This window comes from Salvia splendens, chromosome 8 (genome assembly GCF_004379255.2).
Source record: "Salvia splendens isolate huo1 chromosome 8, SspV2, whole genome shotgun sequence".
Lineage (NCBI taxonomy): Eukaryota > Viridiplantae > Streptophyta > Magnoliopsida > Lamiales > Lamiaceae > Salvia > Salvia splendens.
The window spans coordinates 33,795,776-33,815,168 of record NC_056039.1 but is presented as its reverse complement, the minus strand read 5'-3'; the positions used below and the strand labels follow the sequence as shown (position 1 = coordinate 33,815,168).

At 40.8% G+C, this 19,393-nt stretch overlaps 4 protein-coding genes across 4 annotated transcripts; 2 read left to right on the top strand and 2 right to left on the bottom strand.

Annotated features, from left to right (window-relative positions):
* Window positions 1-7,804: 7,804 nt before the first annotated feature.
* LOC121744362 (uclacyanin 1-like) lies at window positions 7,805-8,818 on the top strand. Its single transcript, XM_042137883.1, has 2 exons — window positions 7,805-7,967; window positions 8,337-8,818. The coding sequence occupies exons 1-2, from the start codon at window positions 7,805-7,807 to the stop codon at window positions 8,810-8,812; spliced, it is 639 nt and encodes a 212-aa protein (XP_041993817.1). The 3' UTR covers window positions 8,813-8,818.
* Window positions 8,819-10,351: 1,533 nt separating this feature from the next.
* On the bottom strand, window positions 10,352-12,424 carry LOC121744875 (pentatricopeptide repeat-containing protein At3g12770). Its single transcript, XM_042138549.1, has one exon. It carries the CDS (start codon window positions 12,321-12,323, stop codon window positions 10,542-10,544), a length of 1,782 nt encoding a protein of 593 aa, XP_041994483.1. The 5' UTR covers window positions 12,324-12,424; the 3' UTR covers window positions 10,352-10,541.
* A 376-nt stretch (window positions 12,425-12,800) lies between these two features.
* Window positions 12,801-15,913, top strand: LOC121744870 (beta-amylase-like). Its single transcript, XM_042138547.1, has 8 exons — window positions 12,801-13,031; window positions 13,696-13,761; window positions 13,890-14,285; window positions 14,354-14,518; window positions 14,595-14,858; window positions 14,957-15,166; window positions 15,235-15,474; window positions 15,579-15,913. The coding sequence occupies exons 1-8, from the start codon at window positions 12,858-12,860 to the stop codon at window positions 15,771-15,773; spliced, it is 1,710 nt and encodes a 569-aa protein (XP_041994481.1). The 5' UTR covers window positions 12,801-12,857; the 3' UTR covers window positions 15,774-15,913.
* A 262-nt stretch (window positions 15,914-16,175) lies between these two features.
* Window positions 16,176-18,107, bottom strand: LOC121744874. The gene is made up of 3 exons (XM_042138548.1): window positions 17,882-18,107; window positions 17,559-17,761; window positions 16,176-16,522 (listed from the first exon to the last, which is right to left on the bottom strand). Exons 1-3 carry the CDS (start codon window positions 17,978-17,980, stop codon window positions 16,345-16,347), a joined length of 480 nt encoding a protein of 159 aa, XP_041994482.1. The 5' UTR covers window positions 17,981-18,107; the 3' UTR covers window positions 16,176-16,344.
* Window positions 18,108-19,393: the final 1,286 nt, after the last annotated feature.

The window sequence follows — 19,393 nt, the reverse complement described above, 5'->3', positions numbered from 1 at the left end:
GTTCCTGAGTTCGTTGCTGACTTGGAGTAGGGTTTTGAGTAAGTGAATCAGGGGTTTGAGCTGGAGTGCGAACATCTGTTGGCGGGAAATGCCTAAGGAATCTCTCGATTGAGGGACGCCGGGAAAGAATGATGTCGTACCGAGAAGCCCAGCGCCGCAATGATGTCACGACTTGTTGGCAAGCCGAGCTCTCCAGCGCATTGTTCCTCCGGAGTACGTGATATTCCTCCCACAGTTCGTCAACTCGTTCCTGAACTTCAGAGATGGTCATTCCCCCGCGCCTGCAGATGAAATCCTCATACGCAGTCCTCTCAGCGACGGCAGTGTTCAGCTCGGCCTCCAGATCTTTCTTTTCGGACTCTAAGTCCTTATTGTCGGCCTCCAGCTTCACTGAACGAGCCAAGAGTTCGTCATTCTTCACCTGGTCAGCTATGGCTCTTTTCTCAGCTTCGTCTAAAGCCGAAGAGTACAGCCGCTTCCAGTGAAGTACCTCCAGCTCCTTAAGAGTTCAGAATATAGAGCAGCTATGTCAGTTCGGCATTTCAGATTACTGAGCAGGTAGTAAACCACAACAGGAGTAAAAGAGAGTACGAAAGGCTATACGAAGACACAAGAGCAGAAAGAAGAATTTTTTCATTCATAAGAAAAAAATTTTTCTACACAAGGGCTTCAAGGCCGTTTTACAAGAAGGAAGAAACTAAACTAAGAGAAGGGAGACGAAATCATACTCCGCCAGCTTCGTCTCCGCCTTCTCGGTGAGGTTCAGCTTCCTTCTCCTTGTCTGCTTCAGCTTCAGCCTCGGCCTCCCTGCTCTCCCCAGCCTGCTCGGCGCCACCGTAGCCGATCTGCTGCGCCTCCTGCTCGGCCTGCTCATCGCCGGTCTGCCGCTCATGCTGCTCGGTCTCACCCTCTCCATGGAAAATTGGAGCGGGTGAAACTGACCCTATGGAGGCAAAGATAGCCTCCATGTTCTCATCGCGGTCAGCTCGGCAATTACGAACTTGGTCTGCAGAAAGCAGGACCGAGGACGAAGCAAGCTCCTCAAGCACCGGCAGACTCTGAAGCCGAGCTGCTATCTCTCGGCCGTACAGCGGCAGGATGACTTCGGGACCCTGCTCGGCTTTATCGGTCATCAGTTTCAGCAGATCACCGACAAAGGCCGAAAATTGGTTGCTCAGAAAGAGTTTCTCCGCGAAAGCACGAAGAGCCTCTCCTTGGGCAACCACGGCGGCAGCATCCCTCCGTTTCGTCTGCTCTCGCTGGATAACGAGCTGGTTTTTGGCAAACTGAGCTTCATCCTGGGCCGAAATCCTAGCAGCTCTGGCTTTCTCAAAGTTTGCCTCAGCCTGCTCGGCCCGGTGACAAGCAGCCGCCAACTTCCTCTGCATCTCAGCATAGTCGTTGGACGCTTTGGAGAGTTCGACGGCGACGAGCTTGGAGAGCATATCGTTCCTCTGAAAATGGAAAAAGGAAAGAGTCAACAGGGGCCACCACAAAAAATACAGGAAAAAAGCAAGGCCAGAAAATCAAGAAGACAATTCACCTCGGCGAAGTCCGTGGGCCATAAAAATGGCTCACAGATATGCTCCGAAGGAGGCGCCAAGACCACGTCTTTCTCTGGCGCTCTTGGGGGCTTCTGGGTCTTCCCCTTCCTACTTGCCGAAGTCGACTCCGGCTTCTTTGGATCCGAAAAGGTCTTTTGCCTCTTCGGATTCTTCTCGGCATCAGGCGCCGAGCTGGTAGCCTTCTCTTTCTCCGGCTCCTTAAGCTCGGAGGATTTGCGGCTAATCTTATTCAGCATGTACACTGCCAAAAAGCAAGGAAGCAAAGTTAGTTTTCGCCACAAAAGCAGTAAGGCACAAAAAAGAATTCCTCACCCTCGGTCTCTTCATCCGAAGACGAGGAGTCGAACACGAAGTCGCCCTTGACGAGCTCAGACTCCAGGTACTGCTTCCTAATCATAGGAATCTTATTGAGCTCGCCCTCGAGCTCGTCCAACGGTTCTAACCGAGGATGAGGAATCACGGACTTCGGCCCTCTCCAAGGAAAGCCCGGAGCCGCTGTCCTATTATAAAAAAAGAAGCGATGTTGCCACTTTGGCCACTTGGTTTTGCAGAAGGCCCTAAAAGGCTGTAAAGGGATCAAGTAAAACCAAGATCCTTTTCTCTTAAACTGGAAGAAATTAAGGATTGCCCTCAGAGACAGATCCTTATCTAACCTACGCAGTTCGGCAGCAAAGGCCGATAAGTGCCTCCAAGAGTTCGGAGTCACCTGACCTAAAGGGAGTTGAAAAAAATCTAGCAACTCTACAAAGGCAGGGGGAAGAGGGAAACGAAGCCCGCATTCCAAGCCGGCTTCATAAACGGTGGCGTAACCCTCCGGCGGCGAGTCAGCCCTATGAAGGTCGTCGGGAATCGCAACCTTCCCCCCAGGAAAAAAATATTTTTCGTGTAAGGATATCACAGTATCCTTACTCAAGATGCTGTGAAAATACTCTACAGTCTTCTCCCCGGATTCTTTCCGGCTAGAAGACCCCTTATCCCCTTTCCTACCGCTACCTGACTCAGAAGAAGAAGAAGAAGACATAGTTCTTACTCTTTGAAAGTCTGAAAAAATTCTGAAGAAATTCTTGAAGGCGGAAGGAAATTTTTTCGCAAAAGAGAGAGAATGCAGAAGAAGCAATAGCAAAAGTGTTCAACTGATGAAGAAAGGACGTATTTATCAGATTCGGAGAAGATTTCAAAATCATCGCACCGTTTCGAATCCCACCTTTTCAGGATTCAACGGCCGGATTTTACTGTCGCATTTAATGCAGTCACGCGCAAGGCACGTCCCCTAACGTCAGCCTCCCCCGTACCTTTATCCAGAATGCCGAAGTGACTCGCTTCGCCGAAGTGATTCACTTCGCTTTTCGGGGGGGTAGTGATGGGGTACGTACTAAACAAGCCCAATAGCAGTGACGGCCCATCAGCCCAAAGACCAAGGAAGAGTATCAGTTCGGCATTACCAAAGAGTTCGGCCCTAGCCTACAGCTCGGTAAAAGCCGACCAATCAGTTCGGCATTACCAAAGAGTTCGGCCCCAGCCTACAGCTCGGTAAAAGCCGACCAATCAAGCTCTACTCTCAGATCGGCAAAAGTTGCTCGGCAATAGTTCAGCAGTTCGGTCTCAGTATTCGACCGAACTGGGAGATAGTGGACTCATGCAGAACCTCCACGACCTCCACTACACGATCTATTTAGTGGTGGACCCATGCAAGATCTCATGACCTCCACGACATCCACGATCTAATTAGTGATGATGTAAGCCACGACCTAATTAGTGATGATGTAAGCCACGACCTAGCTAGTGGTGATGCAAGCCACGATCTTAGTTCAATGTATAAATAGAACTTAGATCAGATAGGAAAAGGGGGCTCTCGAGAGATCAAATATCAAATAGCAAGTCTGTATTGTAAGCTGTAGAAAACAGATCAAGCAATACAACTATGCCCTCTTTTCTTCCCGTGGACGTAGATTTACCTCAGTAAATCGAACCACGTAAATCTCTGTGTCGTGATCTGTATTTTCCTGCATTCATCACCATCAAAAATTCGCCAAACCATCAGTACATTATACGATATTATAGTAATTTACTGTATTTAATTATCCACCATGTTAGGGGAAACTTGTGAACTAATCAAGGATAACTGTTAGATCTCTCCAGCATTTTCTTGAATCAAACTCTTCTTATTTCTTGGATTATTTCAATTATCAGAATCTAGTGGTTTTGTGATTTCAAAGTTGACCAAAGTGGCATGTTGCGATGTAATGCATGCTTGCTCCCATGTAGCTTATCTTAGGAGGTGCTTAAGCTCCACCTACATAAAAATAAATTTAATTTATATATTACCATTGAATTTTTGGTATTTTGTGTGAATCGTTATGTAATAAGTAGCTCTTATCACTATAATTAAAAGAGAGAGAGAGAAGAGGTTATTGTCTTCAAATTTGAATATATAGTCCCCGGACAAGGCTGCCGTTAGTCCCCGGACAAGGCTGCAGTTCGGACCGCACTTCGACCTCGGTGTGGTCAGTAATAGGTTCGTGTGTTAATTTTTCCAAGCCCAATAATATCAAAACTCTTCTGAATAAATGGGCCTATAGAGCCCAATAGCCAATATAAGTTCCTTGCAGTAATATTTTCCACAAGATATATTAATTTGCAGTTTCTCGATTCATATTGATTTCGATAATTATAATTAAAGAATAATTTTATTAATTTTGTTCCTTAATTATGTACATTCGTTATTTTAATCGAATTGATAACCGTTACGACTTACGAGTGTATAGGTTTTAACAAGTTAAATTTTGACAGGAAATCACTTAATGTTATGTATGTGGTCATGGTAAATGAAATAAAAGTTTCCAACTTAACTAAATATTTATCAATTACTACATAAAAAAGGCATTTATACTCTAATATTTGATAATAAGAAATTCAAACATATACAGGTCTGCTAAAGTTATCATAAATATTCGATTATTAGTTATATTGATTAAAATTTGTTATACTACCTACCTTATGTGAGTGTGTGTGTGTGTATGCGTGTATTTATAATGTATATATCATATTATAAAATACTTTCATTTTCACGCATAATAAGTTGAAACTTTAAAGGTATATACCATGTGTATACTCATTTAACATGACAATATTAATGTCCAAAATTATTAGGCAGAGATATATAAAGAAATATAGCATAATATTTTAAATGAAAAAAAACACAACGAAACATTTTGCTGGACGTTAAAATTCAAGATAATCTAAATGACCTTAATAAAAAAGAAATACATTAAACCAAAATATAAAAAATGTACTACAAATCTACAACATATTAGCTTGGTCAACTTGCAGGTTGGCATATCAATTATCATACACAGACATTATAGAGTATAATAAAATGCCAGTAAACGCAAATAACGCCAAAGCATATCCTATATTTTTATCCTGGACATTAACAGCTTGTGTGACATTTAATTTGGTAGTATTTCAATTCTTTTAATTATTAGTAGTAGTGGCATGCTAAATTTAATTTTCTTATGGTTAAAACAAATGGGCAATCGTAAATGGTTTTGTCAATTGTCATGCACGAAGTTCAACTTAGTCGTTACAATATATCCTTTTTAATTAACATATCAAAGGTTTAAGCCACCATGATTATTTGAATAATTAAATGGAGAAGCATTGTATCCCATCCCCATTAAAGAAAAAAAAAAGAATGAAGATTTGAATTATAATTTTAAAAGATCAACATGTGATTTGTATATATATTGAAAAAGGTGGTGGCCTGTTAAGGACCTAAATCCCTAACGATCCGATAAAACGGACAATAATGAGATAAAGATAATCCGGCGCCCGTGAGGGTCGGCGGAGATAAAGATCTGGGCGGCTGTGCGCGGGTTCCAACCCGTCGGGCAACGGCTACAGATCAGATATACGTTCCGGCTGTGGGCGGAGACCTTCCGTCGGGCAGCAGGTAGCGTAGGGAATTATGGATTCAAAGCATAACTCGAGGCATTTGGCCAAAATAATATATTTATTGATGGATGATGAAATATGATAACAGTCTATCCTATTTATAATGCTACTGACTTAATGAACAAGAAAACAAAGATATAGAAAAAGATATGCTAAATCCCTATAATATCTAAACTAAATAATAATAATAAGGATTCGTATCAACTCCCCCACGGTTAAAATCCACCTTGTCCTCAAGGTGGGAACCACGAAGTAAAAAGGAGAGTTGAAAGCAGAAGCTTCGGCGAGGCAACTCCTCCTGGATCAAACACACACCGAACAGTTGAACGTCTCCCTTCTTCACTTCCATAAAAAATCAACAAAGGAGACCCAACTTTGGCTGAAAAATTCCTTGCCAAATCGAAAAGTTTGTCCACGCCTCCCAGAATGCCCAAGCATGGCATGTCATTACTCGGAGGGATCAATCTTGCATCTTTGTCGAGCGATGTTGATCGATAATTCATACTTGGAACATCACCGACATTCAAATCCACATTGACACAAGCAATTACGGGCAATTCGGTGTAAGCACCATCTCCTTTCTTGCCCAAACAATTTCCAACAACATTTGTGGATGACACTTGAACAACATTGAGTGAGACGATTATCTTCTCCACTTCACCAATAGAACCATCATCCTCTTTATCTTCTAGCAATGTCTCCTCCTTTTCACCAATCTTCTCATCATATACCCCAACGAGCACTTGCGGTGGCTCATTGTCGTTCTTGACAATCCCTTTGTTCTTGAGGAACTCTCCAGGGGACTCGTTGTTTGGAACATCAAGAGGAGCGCCATCATTGTGAACATCGGTAATGTCATTGGGAATATCATCACCGAATACTATCGTGGGAGTATTATCAATTTTCTCTTCGGCTAAATTCTCATCTTGAATGTTCTCCTCAAACTCATCCTCATCATCCGCATAACAGAGAATGCGTTGTTTACACACATGTCTCATCACCCATTTCTCGGGACAGTGCCAGCAGAGACCCAACCTGGACCGTTCTGACTTCTCCGCCTGGGAGACCCGTATTAGAGGCAGGCGTGGCTGCTCCGGAGTTTGACTGGTCACACGTGCGGTCTGACTGTACAGGTCTCGCATTGGCTTTTCGGTGGAGTAGCGGGGCTGGTGGGAGGCGGGCTGGACTCGCGCTCTCACCTCCTCCCGAGGGCGAGGTCGGTCCCAGCACGTCTCCGAGCGTCGGGGCCGGTCAACGGTCGGGTAGCCGCGGTCCTGCTGTTGCGCCGGTGGGTCCCAACAGGTAGGTCGGCGCTTGGGCGGTGATGGCGAGTACATATCTAGCTCGTAGGATGAAGAATGTTGATATGCAGTGGTCCGACGGGTCCATGGTGGGTCCCAGCAAGTGGGCTGTCGGGTGTGGCAAGGGTGAAACGGCTGCACGAGTTGAGGGAAATTGTATTTACGATGGCAATAGCTGGCGTAGTCGTATGACATGTCGACGGACTGAATCGTGGTTGTGGTAGAAATGGTGGTGATTTATTTGGGGATATGGATGAACGCAGACGGAGGATGCTGAGCTCTGGATGAAAGCACCAGTTGTTAAGGACCTAAATCCCTAACGATCCGATAAAACGGACAATAATGAGATAAAGATAATCCGGCGCCCGTGAGGGTCGGCGGAGATAAAGATCTGGGCGGCTGTGCGCGGGTTCCAACCCGTCGGGCAACGGCTACAGATCAGATATACGTTCCGGCTGTGGGCGGAGACCTTCCGTCGGGCAGCAGGTAGCGTAGGGAATTATGGATTCAAAGCATAACTCGAGGCATTTGGCCAAAATAATATATTTATTGATGGATGATGAAATATGATAACAGTCTATCCTATTTATAATGCTACTGACTTAATGAACAAGAAAACAAAGATATAGAAAAAGATATGCTAAATCCCTATAATATCTAAACTAAATAATAATAATAAGGATTCGTATCATGGCCATCCATGTTTTAGCATGTTAATTATGCCAAACCAACAAATCTCTCTTTGCAAGAGTCAACCAGCTATTATACAACACCAAATTATTCTTCAAGAACGTTTACCAAATCAAACTCAAACTTCATTCCATAAAATTATTCTAAATGATATACAACTAACTCCAAAAAATTGCAAACTCAACAAACCATATTGAATAAATATCCATCTCTACCAAATCCACAGTCCTAATAGAGGAGCTTCTCTTATATATACACATACAGATAACACCTTTGGAACTAAAGAAAATGAAAATGATGAAGACAATTTTGAGTTTGGTTGTGATGGCGGCGGTGTTGATGGGAATGGCGGCGGCCGTAAATTACACGGTCGGAAGTCCAGACGGTGGATGGGATCAATCCACCGATCTTCAAACGTGGTCTACTTCCTTATCATTTGTCGAAGGAGATAATTTGAGTCAGTTTCATCTCTCTCTATTTTTTGCCATGGTTTTACTATTAATCTGATTGATACTACTTGAGTATAAATACGTAAATATTGGAGTATGAATTTAATTTCAAATTTGATATATAGAGAAAAGAATCTTATTGCTAATTGCGAAGGAGACAATATTTTTTCGGGTATATATATAATATCCGTAGTCCGAAAAATCAAACTGAACCAAACTAAAACATTGAATTCGGTTTGAATTTTTGAATCAGATCGATTTTTTTTTTCAAAATTCGAATTTCAGTGTCATGCAGATTGATTTTTCTGAAGAAAAAAATCCAAATATATTAAAATATTTTATCTACAAATTTCTAAAGCATGATTATATTTTTTCAGTTTTCGGATACACTACCAACCACGACGTTACTGAAGTTTCCAGCTCAGATTATGAATCCTGCACCGCCACCAACCCTCTTCAGCCGCCTCTCACCGGCGGCGCCGCCGTCGTACCCCTCACTTCCGCCGGCACCAGATACTTCATCTGCGGCACCGGCGGCCACTGCATCAGCGGCATGAAGCTCGCCATCACCACCATCGCCGCCTCCTCTCCACCGCCCCCATCCACCACCCCCGCCCCGCCGCCATCCAAAACTACGACTCCCTCGCCGGCGCCGCCACCATCCAAAAGTACTACAGCTCCATCTCCGCCGCCAAAGCACTCCAAGGCGGTGATGCCTCCTCCTCCTCAGCCGTCAGCGTCGGCACCGAGTGGCTCCGCGCTGCCGCCTCCAACGCTGGCTCCGTCGGCGGCGGCGAAGGTGGGTTTGGTCGGCGGTTTAATTGTGATGGTTTTGTTGGTTCATATACTTTGAAATTGAATTTGGTGATCACATTGTCTCGTCTAATGATTTTATTTGATCTTATATATCGATTTGATGAATTCAATTTTATAGTATGTTTTTTTTCTTTTATTTTTGTATTTTTAATGTTTTGGAAGGAATTATAAAAATTAACTTATTGTATACCACTAATGAATCTTGATTCTAAGAGTATGACTTTGTAGCCTTTCAATGGAAAGGGATATGGATGTGATCCGTTGTTAACTTTTCTTAAGCTGCTAACTTGCTAACTCATCAACGTAGTGTATTAAAAATGTCAACTCGATGATAATGAAATGTCAATATAAACTTAATGTGATCATGTTGACATTTTTAATACACTACAATGATGAGTTAACAAGTTAGCAATTTAAGAAAAGTTAACATTATAAAATAACATATTTCCACTAAGGGGTGCGTTACAATTTATAACGCAACTCTTAGTGGAAATATGTTACTATTTAATTGATCAAAATATTGAAGCTACATTATTGGAGTATAACATAAATTTGTAAAATCTCAGATATAGTAACTCATACTCTATATCATAAGTACTCCCTAATGAAAAACAAAAATACCAAAATCCAAAATTTTTCTTCATTAAGAAATGTGAAAATTAGATAAAAGTAGACAAAGATAAAAAAAACTAAGAATCATTTCCCGGACATAACGCCGGCGGAGGAGCCGCCGACCTAAGCCTAGGCGGCGGCGGTGGCGCTAGCTGCGTGGTCGAAGCTACGTGAGAAGACGAGGGCGGCGGTGGTGATGATGAATGAGGAGTGGCATGAGTATCCGGTGGCGGCGGCGTAGTGAAATTTGGAGGGTAAATGAAGGAGGGGTTGGAAAGCGGCGGCGCGTCGTCGGAGTTCTGGCGGCGTGCGAGGAAGGCGAAGCCGAAAACAAGGGCGGCGGCGAGGAGAAGTGTGAGTAGGAAAATGAAGATCTTGGTTGCTTTTCCGATGTAACAACACATTTCTCTTCTATACTACTCCAGATTCTTTCGCTTCTCTGTATTTACTACGCATTGGCTTAAATTATGCATGTAATTAATGAAGTGATTTGATTAAATTAATTGATATATTCTATAAATAACATAATTTGATTAAATTAATTACTCCTACTTAACGATATTAGTACGGATTTATTCATGGGTAAAAGAGACCATGCCGTGTGCACGTGACCGCAATTAAGAAGGAAAACTATGAATAATTTCTGTTGATTAGAAATGAAATTTGTGGAACCAGAGTTTTCGAATATGGTGTCGGCGGTGGCTCAATAGACAAAATAAGGTTATATAACTTTATTATTTTGGTTTTGCCTCTTAATTGTTTGCAAAATATTTACGATTTATAGATCGTTTCATGGGTTATTGATATTATTAATAAATTACAATTTTTTTAATTAATATATTAAAGTACTATCAATTTCGATAATTAGAGTACAATATTAAACATTTTAATTTTTAGTGTTATGGAGTATTATTTAGAGTTTATTATATAATATTAATGTTTTTTTAAATTTTTATGACAAATATTAATGTAAAATAATGAAATTAATTGTGAGACATAAAAGTTTATGGAATATAATCATCCAAAATTTTTGGAGCCTATGGCTTAAGCAAGATCCTCTATGAACTATTGTCATGAGTATGCAAAAAAAACGAGAAATGTTATGCTACATATCCTTGCATCGTACCCAACTCAATCCCGATCTCAGACGAGATTCACGCACCACAAATCTCAACCGCGCTACACCCTGAATCCTTGCACACGCCTCTCGACCTCATGAGCTCCCTTACTCTATCCACCCCACCCCAGAGGCCAACGGACGCGTATAGATTCGACATCAGCACGTGGTGACCCGCGTCAAACGCGCCCAAGCTCAAGAGTCTCTCTGCCGCACGCTCGCCTAGCCAGACACTCCGATGCACCTCACACGCGCTCAACAGGGCGCCCCAAACAGAGGCGCCCGGATCAACGGGCATGGCCTCTATGAACCTATACGCCTTCCCCAAATCCCCTGCCCTGCCTAGCATGTCGACTATGCTACCGTAGTGCTTCTGGCGAGGCTCGACCCCGTAGCCTCTCATGCTGTGGAAAACCTCCCAACCCTCCTCCACGAGGCCGGAGTGGCTGCAGGCTGTGATGAGGCCGAGGAATGTCACCTCGTTAGGGCACACCCCGGCCATCTTCATCTCGTGGAACAGGGCCAGTGCATCCCTCCCCCACCCGTTTATCCCATAGCTCATGATCATCGCGCTCCACACCACCACGTCTTTCGTTGTAGTATGGTTGAACACCCTTCGAGCCAACTCCACGCTACCGCATTTGGCATACATATCAATCAGGGCCGTCCTGATCACCCCATCGTGCCTATAGCTACTCGCATTTACATAGCACTCCATCCGTTTCGCCTGCTCTAACGAACCTATCTGTGCAGAAGCCAATACAGACGACTGTATAGTCACAGCATCGGGTCGAATGCTTCTACCAATCATCTGATTGAAAAGCTCCAAAGCCTCAGAAGCATAGCCGCTTTTAGCAAAACCAGAGATGATGGAGTTCCAAAGCATCACATCTACAACCTTAGCTTCATAAAAGAGTGATCTTGCAGCCGTCGCCTCACCACATTTCGCGTACAAGGAAACGAGGGCGACACGCAGGTCAGGCTCGAGCTCGTACCCCATTCTGATCACCAAACCATGGAGACACCTCCCTTGATTCAAATCCCCAATATCCGAGCACGCCTTCAAAGCACTAACCGAGGCGATCCAATCCAGATTCACTCCCGATTCTCTCATGTTCCTCAAGACCCTCAAAGCCTCCACAGCCTCCCCATTCTGGACATATCCTGATACGATCAGAGTCCATGAAACCACATCCTTAACCTTCATCTGATCAAAAACCACACGGGCGCTCACACTCTCATCACACTTGACATAGAACGAGAGAAGCCCGTTACGCAAGAAGGCGTCGTTGTCAAATCCATGCCTGAGAATCTGCGCATGAACTGCTCGGCCGAATCCTAATTCGGGTAAATCTCCACAAGCTTTGAGCACATAAGGGAATGTGAATGCATCCGGATTCACAAAAGCAATCTGCATTGCTGAATACATTTCAATAACTTTGTCAAACATTTTGTGCATTGAATACCCTCTGATGACTGCGTTCCAGAGGAACACATGCCGGTCAGGGAATTCGTCGAACACTTGGCGGGCATAGTCGATTTCTTTGAGCTCGAAGCTTCTGTTGATGAACTTAGTGATTACGAAACCGTTGCTCTGCAGGCCGTGGACGATTAAATGGTTTTGGATTTGGGAGAGATGGACCTTACGAGTTGATTTTTGGAGAAGGAATGTGAAGAAAGATTCGGCGTCGATTGAATTTGAACTGCGATTGCTGCAGCTAGTGAGGTGGCGGGAAAATGTGGAATTGAAGATGAAGATTTTGAGCGGAAGGTGGAGAGATTTGAACGATCGGTGGTGTGAATTGATGGTGAATGACATCAAGAAATGCAGCAGTAGTTTGGATTTTTGAAGGCATGAGATTGAAATCTACAAGAACATAATATTGTAAATTAAAGTATTCAAAGTTAAATAAGCCTAATTTATGGATTTATTATTATGGAGCAACAAATTATTGACTAGTGAAATTAAAATAAAATGCTAAACAAAATTATGTGATTATAATTTATAACTTTAAATATCTCAACAACCTATATTAAAATAAAACATAAATAAAAGACAAGATAAATCTTCTAATTTTCACGATAGAGAAAACTTGCAATAAATTAAAAGACAACAATATCTTATTTTTCATCTCCCATTTTCATCAGAAAACGCCATTCCTTTATTCAGTCCCACCACAAATTGAATATCCCACATGCTGATTTTTCATCTCATCTTTGTATTTATTCTAGATTTTTCTTTTCTTCATCTACTACTCTATAAATTCACGCACACCACTCCTCAAAATTTGAAATCATAAAAAAATATTGTGAAAAGTTAAATTTTTTTATTCTATCTATACCAATATATATTATGTCAACTAGTGTTGTCGCTTCAAAATTATTTAGATTACCTAAGAAAATGTCTTCCAACCAGCTGCCGGAATTTCCTTCCGATCAGAAGAGTTTCGAGCTGAAAAATGTGGTCGGAAATATCAAATCTAGCTACACGCCGCAGGCAGTCACGGCCAACGCTCCGACGTCTGAGGTAAAATTGTTTTCTCTTTGAAAGTTTTATGCGATAATGTGCCGTGGTGGAATTAATGAAATATGAGACTAAAATATGAAACACGAGGTTAAAAATTATTGGCGGACCCAAGAAATGAAACTCTCTTGGGGTCAAACATCAATAGTGCATAACATTTTTTCATTAAGGTCTGTATTTTCTAAATTTATATTTAAAATGTTGAAAGGAGATTTCTGTCTAATTTATTTTTGTGAAAGAAGTTTTAGCACGATAATTTACACAAAATATCAAATATTCGACAAATATTATAAGAATAGATGATTGATTTGAAGGCCGAATTTGGTGGAGTTTTCTGCCCTTATGGGCCTGACGACATGGTGTCAATCGACCCTCCGATATGAGTGATCATGGTAGAAAGATATGGATATATATGGATACATCGTAGCAAGTGGTCAAGAATATTTCTTCTTTAGTATATTTGTTGGAAGATAGCCACTAGAAGTTGTGTTTGTAACACAATTTTTTATATATTTAATTACATCATTTCATATCGTCTTATAATACACACAACAAATTTCGGGTAAAAATATTTTTACAAAATGTTATTAGTAGTGTAATTGTAACGTTTATAAAACTATATATTTGGTAGAGTATTAATTTTCCTCTTGTTTTTTGATTTGGATAGAAAATATCTCAAATCATCAGCAACAGCCCTCTAGCAAACTACGTTCCACTCTTCGTGATGCTCCCAGTAAGTTTAAACATCTAAAAAATAAATTAAAGGTTCCAATTTATAGATTTAAAATAAACACTTTCAATTTCTTATACAATTTGATTTATTTTTTTTTGTTTTACATTTTCATGTCAAAATGATATAAGTTGGGAGTGATCACTAGAGAAAACGAATTTCCCGATCAAGAAAATATGGAACGGTGGCTAACAGAATTACGAAAAGCCGGTGTTGACGGCGTTATGGTTGACGTCTGGTGGGGTATAATTGAGGCCGGACCTAAACGGTACAATTGGAATTCTTACAAAAGATTGTTCCAAATTGTACAAAAATGCGGCCTTCGAATTCAGGCAATCATGTCGTTCCATCAGTGCGGCGGCAACATTGGAGACGCTGTCTACATTCCGTTACCGGAATGGGTTCTCGCCATTGGAGAGGGAGATAAAGATATATTCTACACTAATCGGTCTGGTAACCGGAACCCAGAGTACCTCTCTCTTGGTGTTGATAACTTGCCTATCTTTCGAGGTCGAACGACTATCGAGGTACTTACTAGACACTAGTAGCTGTTAATGTAGTCTGGTTGTTGGTATTCTGACTTAGAGACGTTTAGATGTACAAGGACTTCATGCAGAGTTTTAGAGAAGAGATGGTGGATTTGATGGAGTCTGAGACGATTATGGACATTGAGGTTGGATTAGGTCCGGCCGGGGAAATGAGATACCCGTCATATCCCCAAGACCAGGGATGGAAGTTCCCTGGAATTGGGGAATTTCAGGTAAATATTACATCTTGTTTATCTTGACCAATATAAACCCCTTCTAACATAGGACAACCTATAATGTGCATGGCAGTGCTATGATAAGTACATGAAACGAGAATTCAAGGACGCCGCGGCCAAAGCAGGGCACCCTGAATGGGATCTCCCAGACGATGCGGGGACGTATAATGACACGCCCGAGAAAACGGGCTTCTTTAGTGCGAATGGTACTTATCTGTCCGAAAAAGGAAAGTTTTTCTTAACGTGGTATTCGAACAAGTTGATCGAACACGGTGATCAAATCCTTGATGAAGCTAATAAGGTATTCCAAGGGCGCAATGTCAGACTTTCTATAAAGGTATAGTTTTAAACATTTCATTCACACGTATGTTCATGATTTCATTCGATAAATAATATGATGTCGTACACACATTCAATGCGCTCCACATTTCCTAGGTCTCTGGGATCCACTGGTGGTACGCTGACGATAGTCATGCATGCGAGTTGACATCAGGATACTACAATGTCAAAGGTAGGGACGGTTATCGTCCCGTTGCTAGGATGATATCCAGGCACTATGGTACATTGAACTTCACGTGCCTCGAGATGATAAACTCGGAGCAGCCGGCGGATGCTAAATCCGCCCCCGAACAACTTGTGCAACAGGTCCAATCAAATACAAACTTTCTAAACCTCGTGGTCCTCGATTGATAGATTATATTTATATTATTTAGGTATTGAGCGGGGGATGGGTCGAAAACGTCGACATAGCCGGAGAGAATGCTCTTTCGAGATACGATCGGAAAGGCTATAATCAAATCCTACTAAATGTTAGGCCAAATGGTGTTCATAAATATGGTCCACCTAAATATAAGATGGTTGGAGTAACATACCTTCGATTTTCGGATGAACTGTTCGAGTCAAAAAATTTCAAAATATTCAAACAATTTGTCAAGAAAATGCATGCAGATATGGTAAAAATCTAGCCCTTTTTCTTCTATTGTTATTTACGCTAGTACTACTCGTTCACACTAGTAGTTATCTATTCTAATCTCATAACCAATTTTGCTCTTTGTAGGACTACATGCGGGAAATGACGGATGTGCCCATATTGTGGAGATCGAAATCGAAGATTCCGATTGAGAAACTTCTAGAAGCTACGGAACCAATCAAGCCGATTTCATGGGACAATGTAACAGACATGAGCGTCGGAGGCCCTTTTGCTGATTTTTTGGACAATATACTTGACAAATTATTTTCTATACTGAAATAAGTTCAATAACCCAAACTTGTAATTTTATTATTTTTCGAAGCTTAATTATGAGTACATATAACTTGATTGTATTCTAAATTCCCATATTCGTAGAGTATAAAGTAACACTAAATATCAATGGAGACAATAAATTAGAGCAAGTGGTTTCGGTTTATTGATTTGATAACTACATATTGCTAGATACTTCATCTCGGGCGATATACCATAGAATTAGTCTTCTTTGCTTATGAGTCTTGATCTTTATTCCAAAAAATAATTAATCTTCACGTCCAAAAGTTGTATATCAAAATAAAAATATAGGACAAACATAGTAATAGCAAAAATAATACTCCTGGCCACACTAAAAAGTACCCGAAAATTTTGCAGATTTTTAGTACTAAAAGAAACGAATGCCACTCAAAGTCAAGCACGAAGTTCAAAACCTTCATCGAGAAGAAAATCGAGTAACAAAATTAGCTGGTAAAGTTGGAAAAAGAAGATTGGAAAGGAAATAGGAGACATTACATGGGACCTACAAAGAAAAAATAAAAAGAGACAACACTTTGAAAAGTAAAAAAAAAAGTTCAGTTGATCAATCAAGTGTGGAAGTGGCTGTGACATAGTATGCAACTGCAAAGAGAGCATGAACCATGCATAGTATGCCTCCGATCGACAAGAAATGGTGGTGTGTGAAGCCGCACGACGCCCTCGATTTGTGGTTCGATATGATTCCGATCACGAGCATCGAGAGCCCCACGGCTAGGATGATCCTGCGCGATTGCACGAATTGAACAAACATTTATGTATGATTCATTTTTAAAATTATGCTATTGTTTAATAGAGTTTTTATAGTGATCCAGACACAATGTCATGTGGTGTGTCTAGGTAATTACATTAAAGAAAAAGAAAAAAAATGAAAGAGAACATTTCTGTAATTGTGATTATTTGAGTATACCAATATGTGTGAACTACAAAACTTTTACTACTGTGACACACTTATAATATTATGTTATTATTTAATAGTGTTTAGATTTGGTATGTTAGTATTACGTTGGTGTGTCTTGACTAGGGAATGTTTCATTTGATGTAAATAGCAATAAAAACTAGCAAAAGGAGAAAGAAATAAAAATACAAATAATACTACAAAAACAATTAGGGGAGTTTAACTATCGACTCACAAGGTCAAAAAAATAAGCATGGGATAATGTTTGATTATTCTGGTAATTATCTCTATCCAGAAAAAGTAAACATGACTTAAGTTGGATAATATATTATAGAATTCAATAAAAATATACCCAGTGATGATTAGTTGGGGTAATTAATAATTATCACTAATTTAATCACTGCAAAACATAATTAATTAATTAATTAATTATATTATCTCTTGCCCTATCCAAATCAAGGATAGTGAATATTGTTTTATGTTCTTAAAAATACTCCCAATATTATAATATTCCATTATCACCCACAATTACCCACCAAATTAAATTAGTCCCAATTTACCCCCAACTTCTCATTCACACTGAAAAACATTAGTATTTCTCCACTCATCATGCCTAAGCACTAAATATTCAAGAAATGTCCAAAAACTACCAGGACCAAAACCTTAATCAAATCAAACATAGTAACTCAAGTGTGTGTGTGTGTGTGTGTGTGACTGTGTGTGTGTTTGAGATAGATGTTTAAACATCACTTCACAACTCATCAATCTATATTAGCACTAAATCTTCAAGAAATGTCCAAAAACCGCAAGAACCATAAACCTTAATCTAATCAAACATTAATAGAGAAAGAAATGTTATTTACCAAGTGAAAACAAGGCATGCAATGGACAACTTCTTGGTGGGAGAGGCTTTCTCAATCTCTTCTTGAGTGCAAACACTGCATCCACCAAGCAAATTAGCCAAAACATGAGCTATTCCAAGAAGACTTGCTGCTGCTAACCCTAAAACATATGCATCATGGCTTGGCTCTTTACACTCAAATATCCACAGCCTCAAATGCTTCTCCTAAATAACCCCATCAAGAAAAAAGATTATTAATCAATGTAGTTGAAGAAGACAACAAAAGAAAGAATATTTTTTTTATTTTGTAAGAGTTTGAACAAAGCTTTTGTACAAGATCTGTACCTGGTTTTGAGCAGCTTCTGCTTTGATGCCAAGAATCCCTCCTACGACATCAAGGCCGACGATCAAGAGGCAGGCAAAAATGCCCATAAACTTGCCCATTTTAGCAGTTTTTGGAGTGATGAGAGAGAGGCAAAGGAATGAGGTTTGAAGAGGGAAAGGAATGAATATATTGAGATTTTGAAAAAGCCTCTTTTGTTTATAACATAGTGGTGACTTTAATTTTTGTTACCTTTGTGTGATTAAGTAATCCAGTTTGATATTCTTTGCTTCGAGGCTTTTGGATTCTTTTCAAAGGGTGAGAGGAAAAGTGGGGCATATTAGCAACAGAGGAGCAGTGCTGTTTGAGCATATATTCTTTGCTAAAGTTATTCTGTTCATATGCACCATGCATGGGTTTTTTTATTTTGACTGTTTAGTAGGACATTTTCTTTTTAGTAATGTTAGGATTCGCACACACAAGGCTTTCACACACTCAATAAGATCACACACACACTCACTGTTGTATGAGATCACACAATGCAGAAAACACACACACTCACACTTTGAGTATTGAAGATGATAATCTTGGAGAGAAAACTGGAAAACTCTTTATTGATTAAACTCTATTCTAAACTACATACACGGTGAGCTATTTAAAGCTCTATAATCAAGTAGCAACTGCTACTAACTAACTACAAGAAGAATCAAGAAAGCAAGAAGAATAACCGCTACATCTCAGCTAACTAACTGCTGCTCCAACGGCTAGTTCGGCTAGATTGCTTCTTCCTTCTCGGTTCAAGACCGAACTCCTTCCTCGGTTCAAGACCGAACTCCTTCCTCGGCTTACAACCGAACTCCTTCTCGGCTTACAACCGAACTCTTCCTTCTCGGCTCATTCCAGCTCAACGCCGAGCTTCCTTACCGAGCTTCCTTACCAAGCTTCCTTACCGCTGAGCTTACCGACTTCTGCCTTCTTCTTCTCGGCTAGTTCCAGGCTAGTTCCAGCTCGGTAAGCCGAGCTTACCGAACTCCTTTCTAGCCGAGCTTCTTCCAACTGAAATGAGCACTCCATTATTACAATTCTCCACCTGAGGGCTCATCTCAGTTCTTGCACAAACATTGATCAATTTCTTGCAATGATCAAACTTGTCTCTACCTAGAGACTTTGTTAGCATGTCAGCCGGATTGTGCAAGGTGTTAATCTTAATCACCTTCACTCTCCCCTTTTCAATCTCATCTCTAATGAAATGCAACTTTATGTCTATGTGCTTGCTCCTTTCATCTGTATTCAGCTTGGATTTGTCCACCAAAATCCATGTTTTGTTCTTGAGTAAAGACTCTATTTCCTCATTCATGGCTTCAATCCATCTTTCTCTATCTTTGCTCTGCATAGCTTCTTTATATGTGAGTGGATCTGCACCATCAATACTTTCAGCTGCACACAGAGCATAATACACAACATCAGAGAACTTTGTTGGTGGCCTTGTTTCTCTTCTAACTCTGTCCCTTGCAAGTTGATAGTCTCTGATAGAG

Excerpts from the sequence above, each read along its gene's own strand:
- LOC121744362 (XM_042137883.1), top strand. The coding sequence starts at position 7,805 with ATGATGAAGACAATTTTGAGTTTGGTTGTGATGGCGGCGGTGTTGATG. Across the intron at positions 7,968-8,336 it reads TGTCGAAGGAGATAATTTGA|TTTTCGGATACACTACCAAC; the intron begins GTCAGTTTCATC and ends ATATTTTTTCAG.
- LOC121744875 (XM_042138549.1), bottom strand. The coding sequence starts at position 12,323 with ATGTCATTCACCATCAATTCACACCACCGATCGTTCAAATCTCTCCAC.
- LOC121744870 (XM_042138547.1), top strand. The coding sequence starts at position 12,858 with ATGTCAACTAGTGTTGTCGCTTCAAAATTATTTAGATTACCTAAGAAA. Across the intron at positions 13,032-13,695 it reads CCAACGCTCCGACGTCTGAG|AAAATATCTCAAATCATCAG; the intron begins GTAAAATTGTTT and ends TGATTTGGATAG. Across the intron at positions 14,519-14,594 it reads CTGGAATTGGGGAATTTCAG|TGCTATGATAAGTACATGAA; the intron begins GTAAATATTACA and ends TGTGCATGGCAG.
- LOC121744874 (XM_042138548.1), bottom strand. The coding sequence starts at position 17,980 with ATGGGCAAGTTTATGGGCATTTTTGCCTGCCTCTTGATCGTCGGCCTT. Across the intron at positions 17,762-17,881 it reads CAGAAGCTGCTCAAAACCAG|GAGAAGCATTTGAGGCTGTG; the intron begins GTACAGATCTTG and ends GGGGTTATTTAG. Across the intron at positions 16,523-17,558 it reads GCATGCCTTGTTTTCACTTG|GATCATCCTAGCCGTGGGGC; the intron begins GTAAATAACATT and ends GCAATCGCGCAG.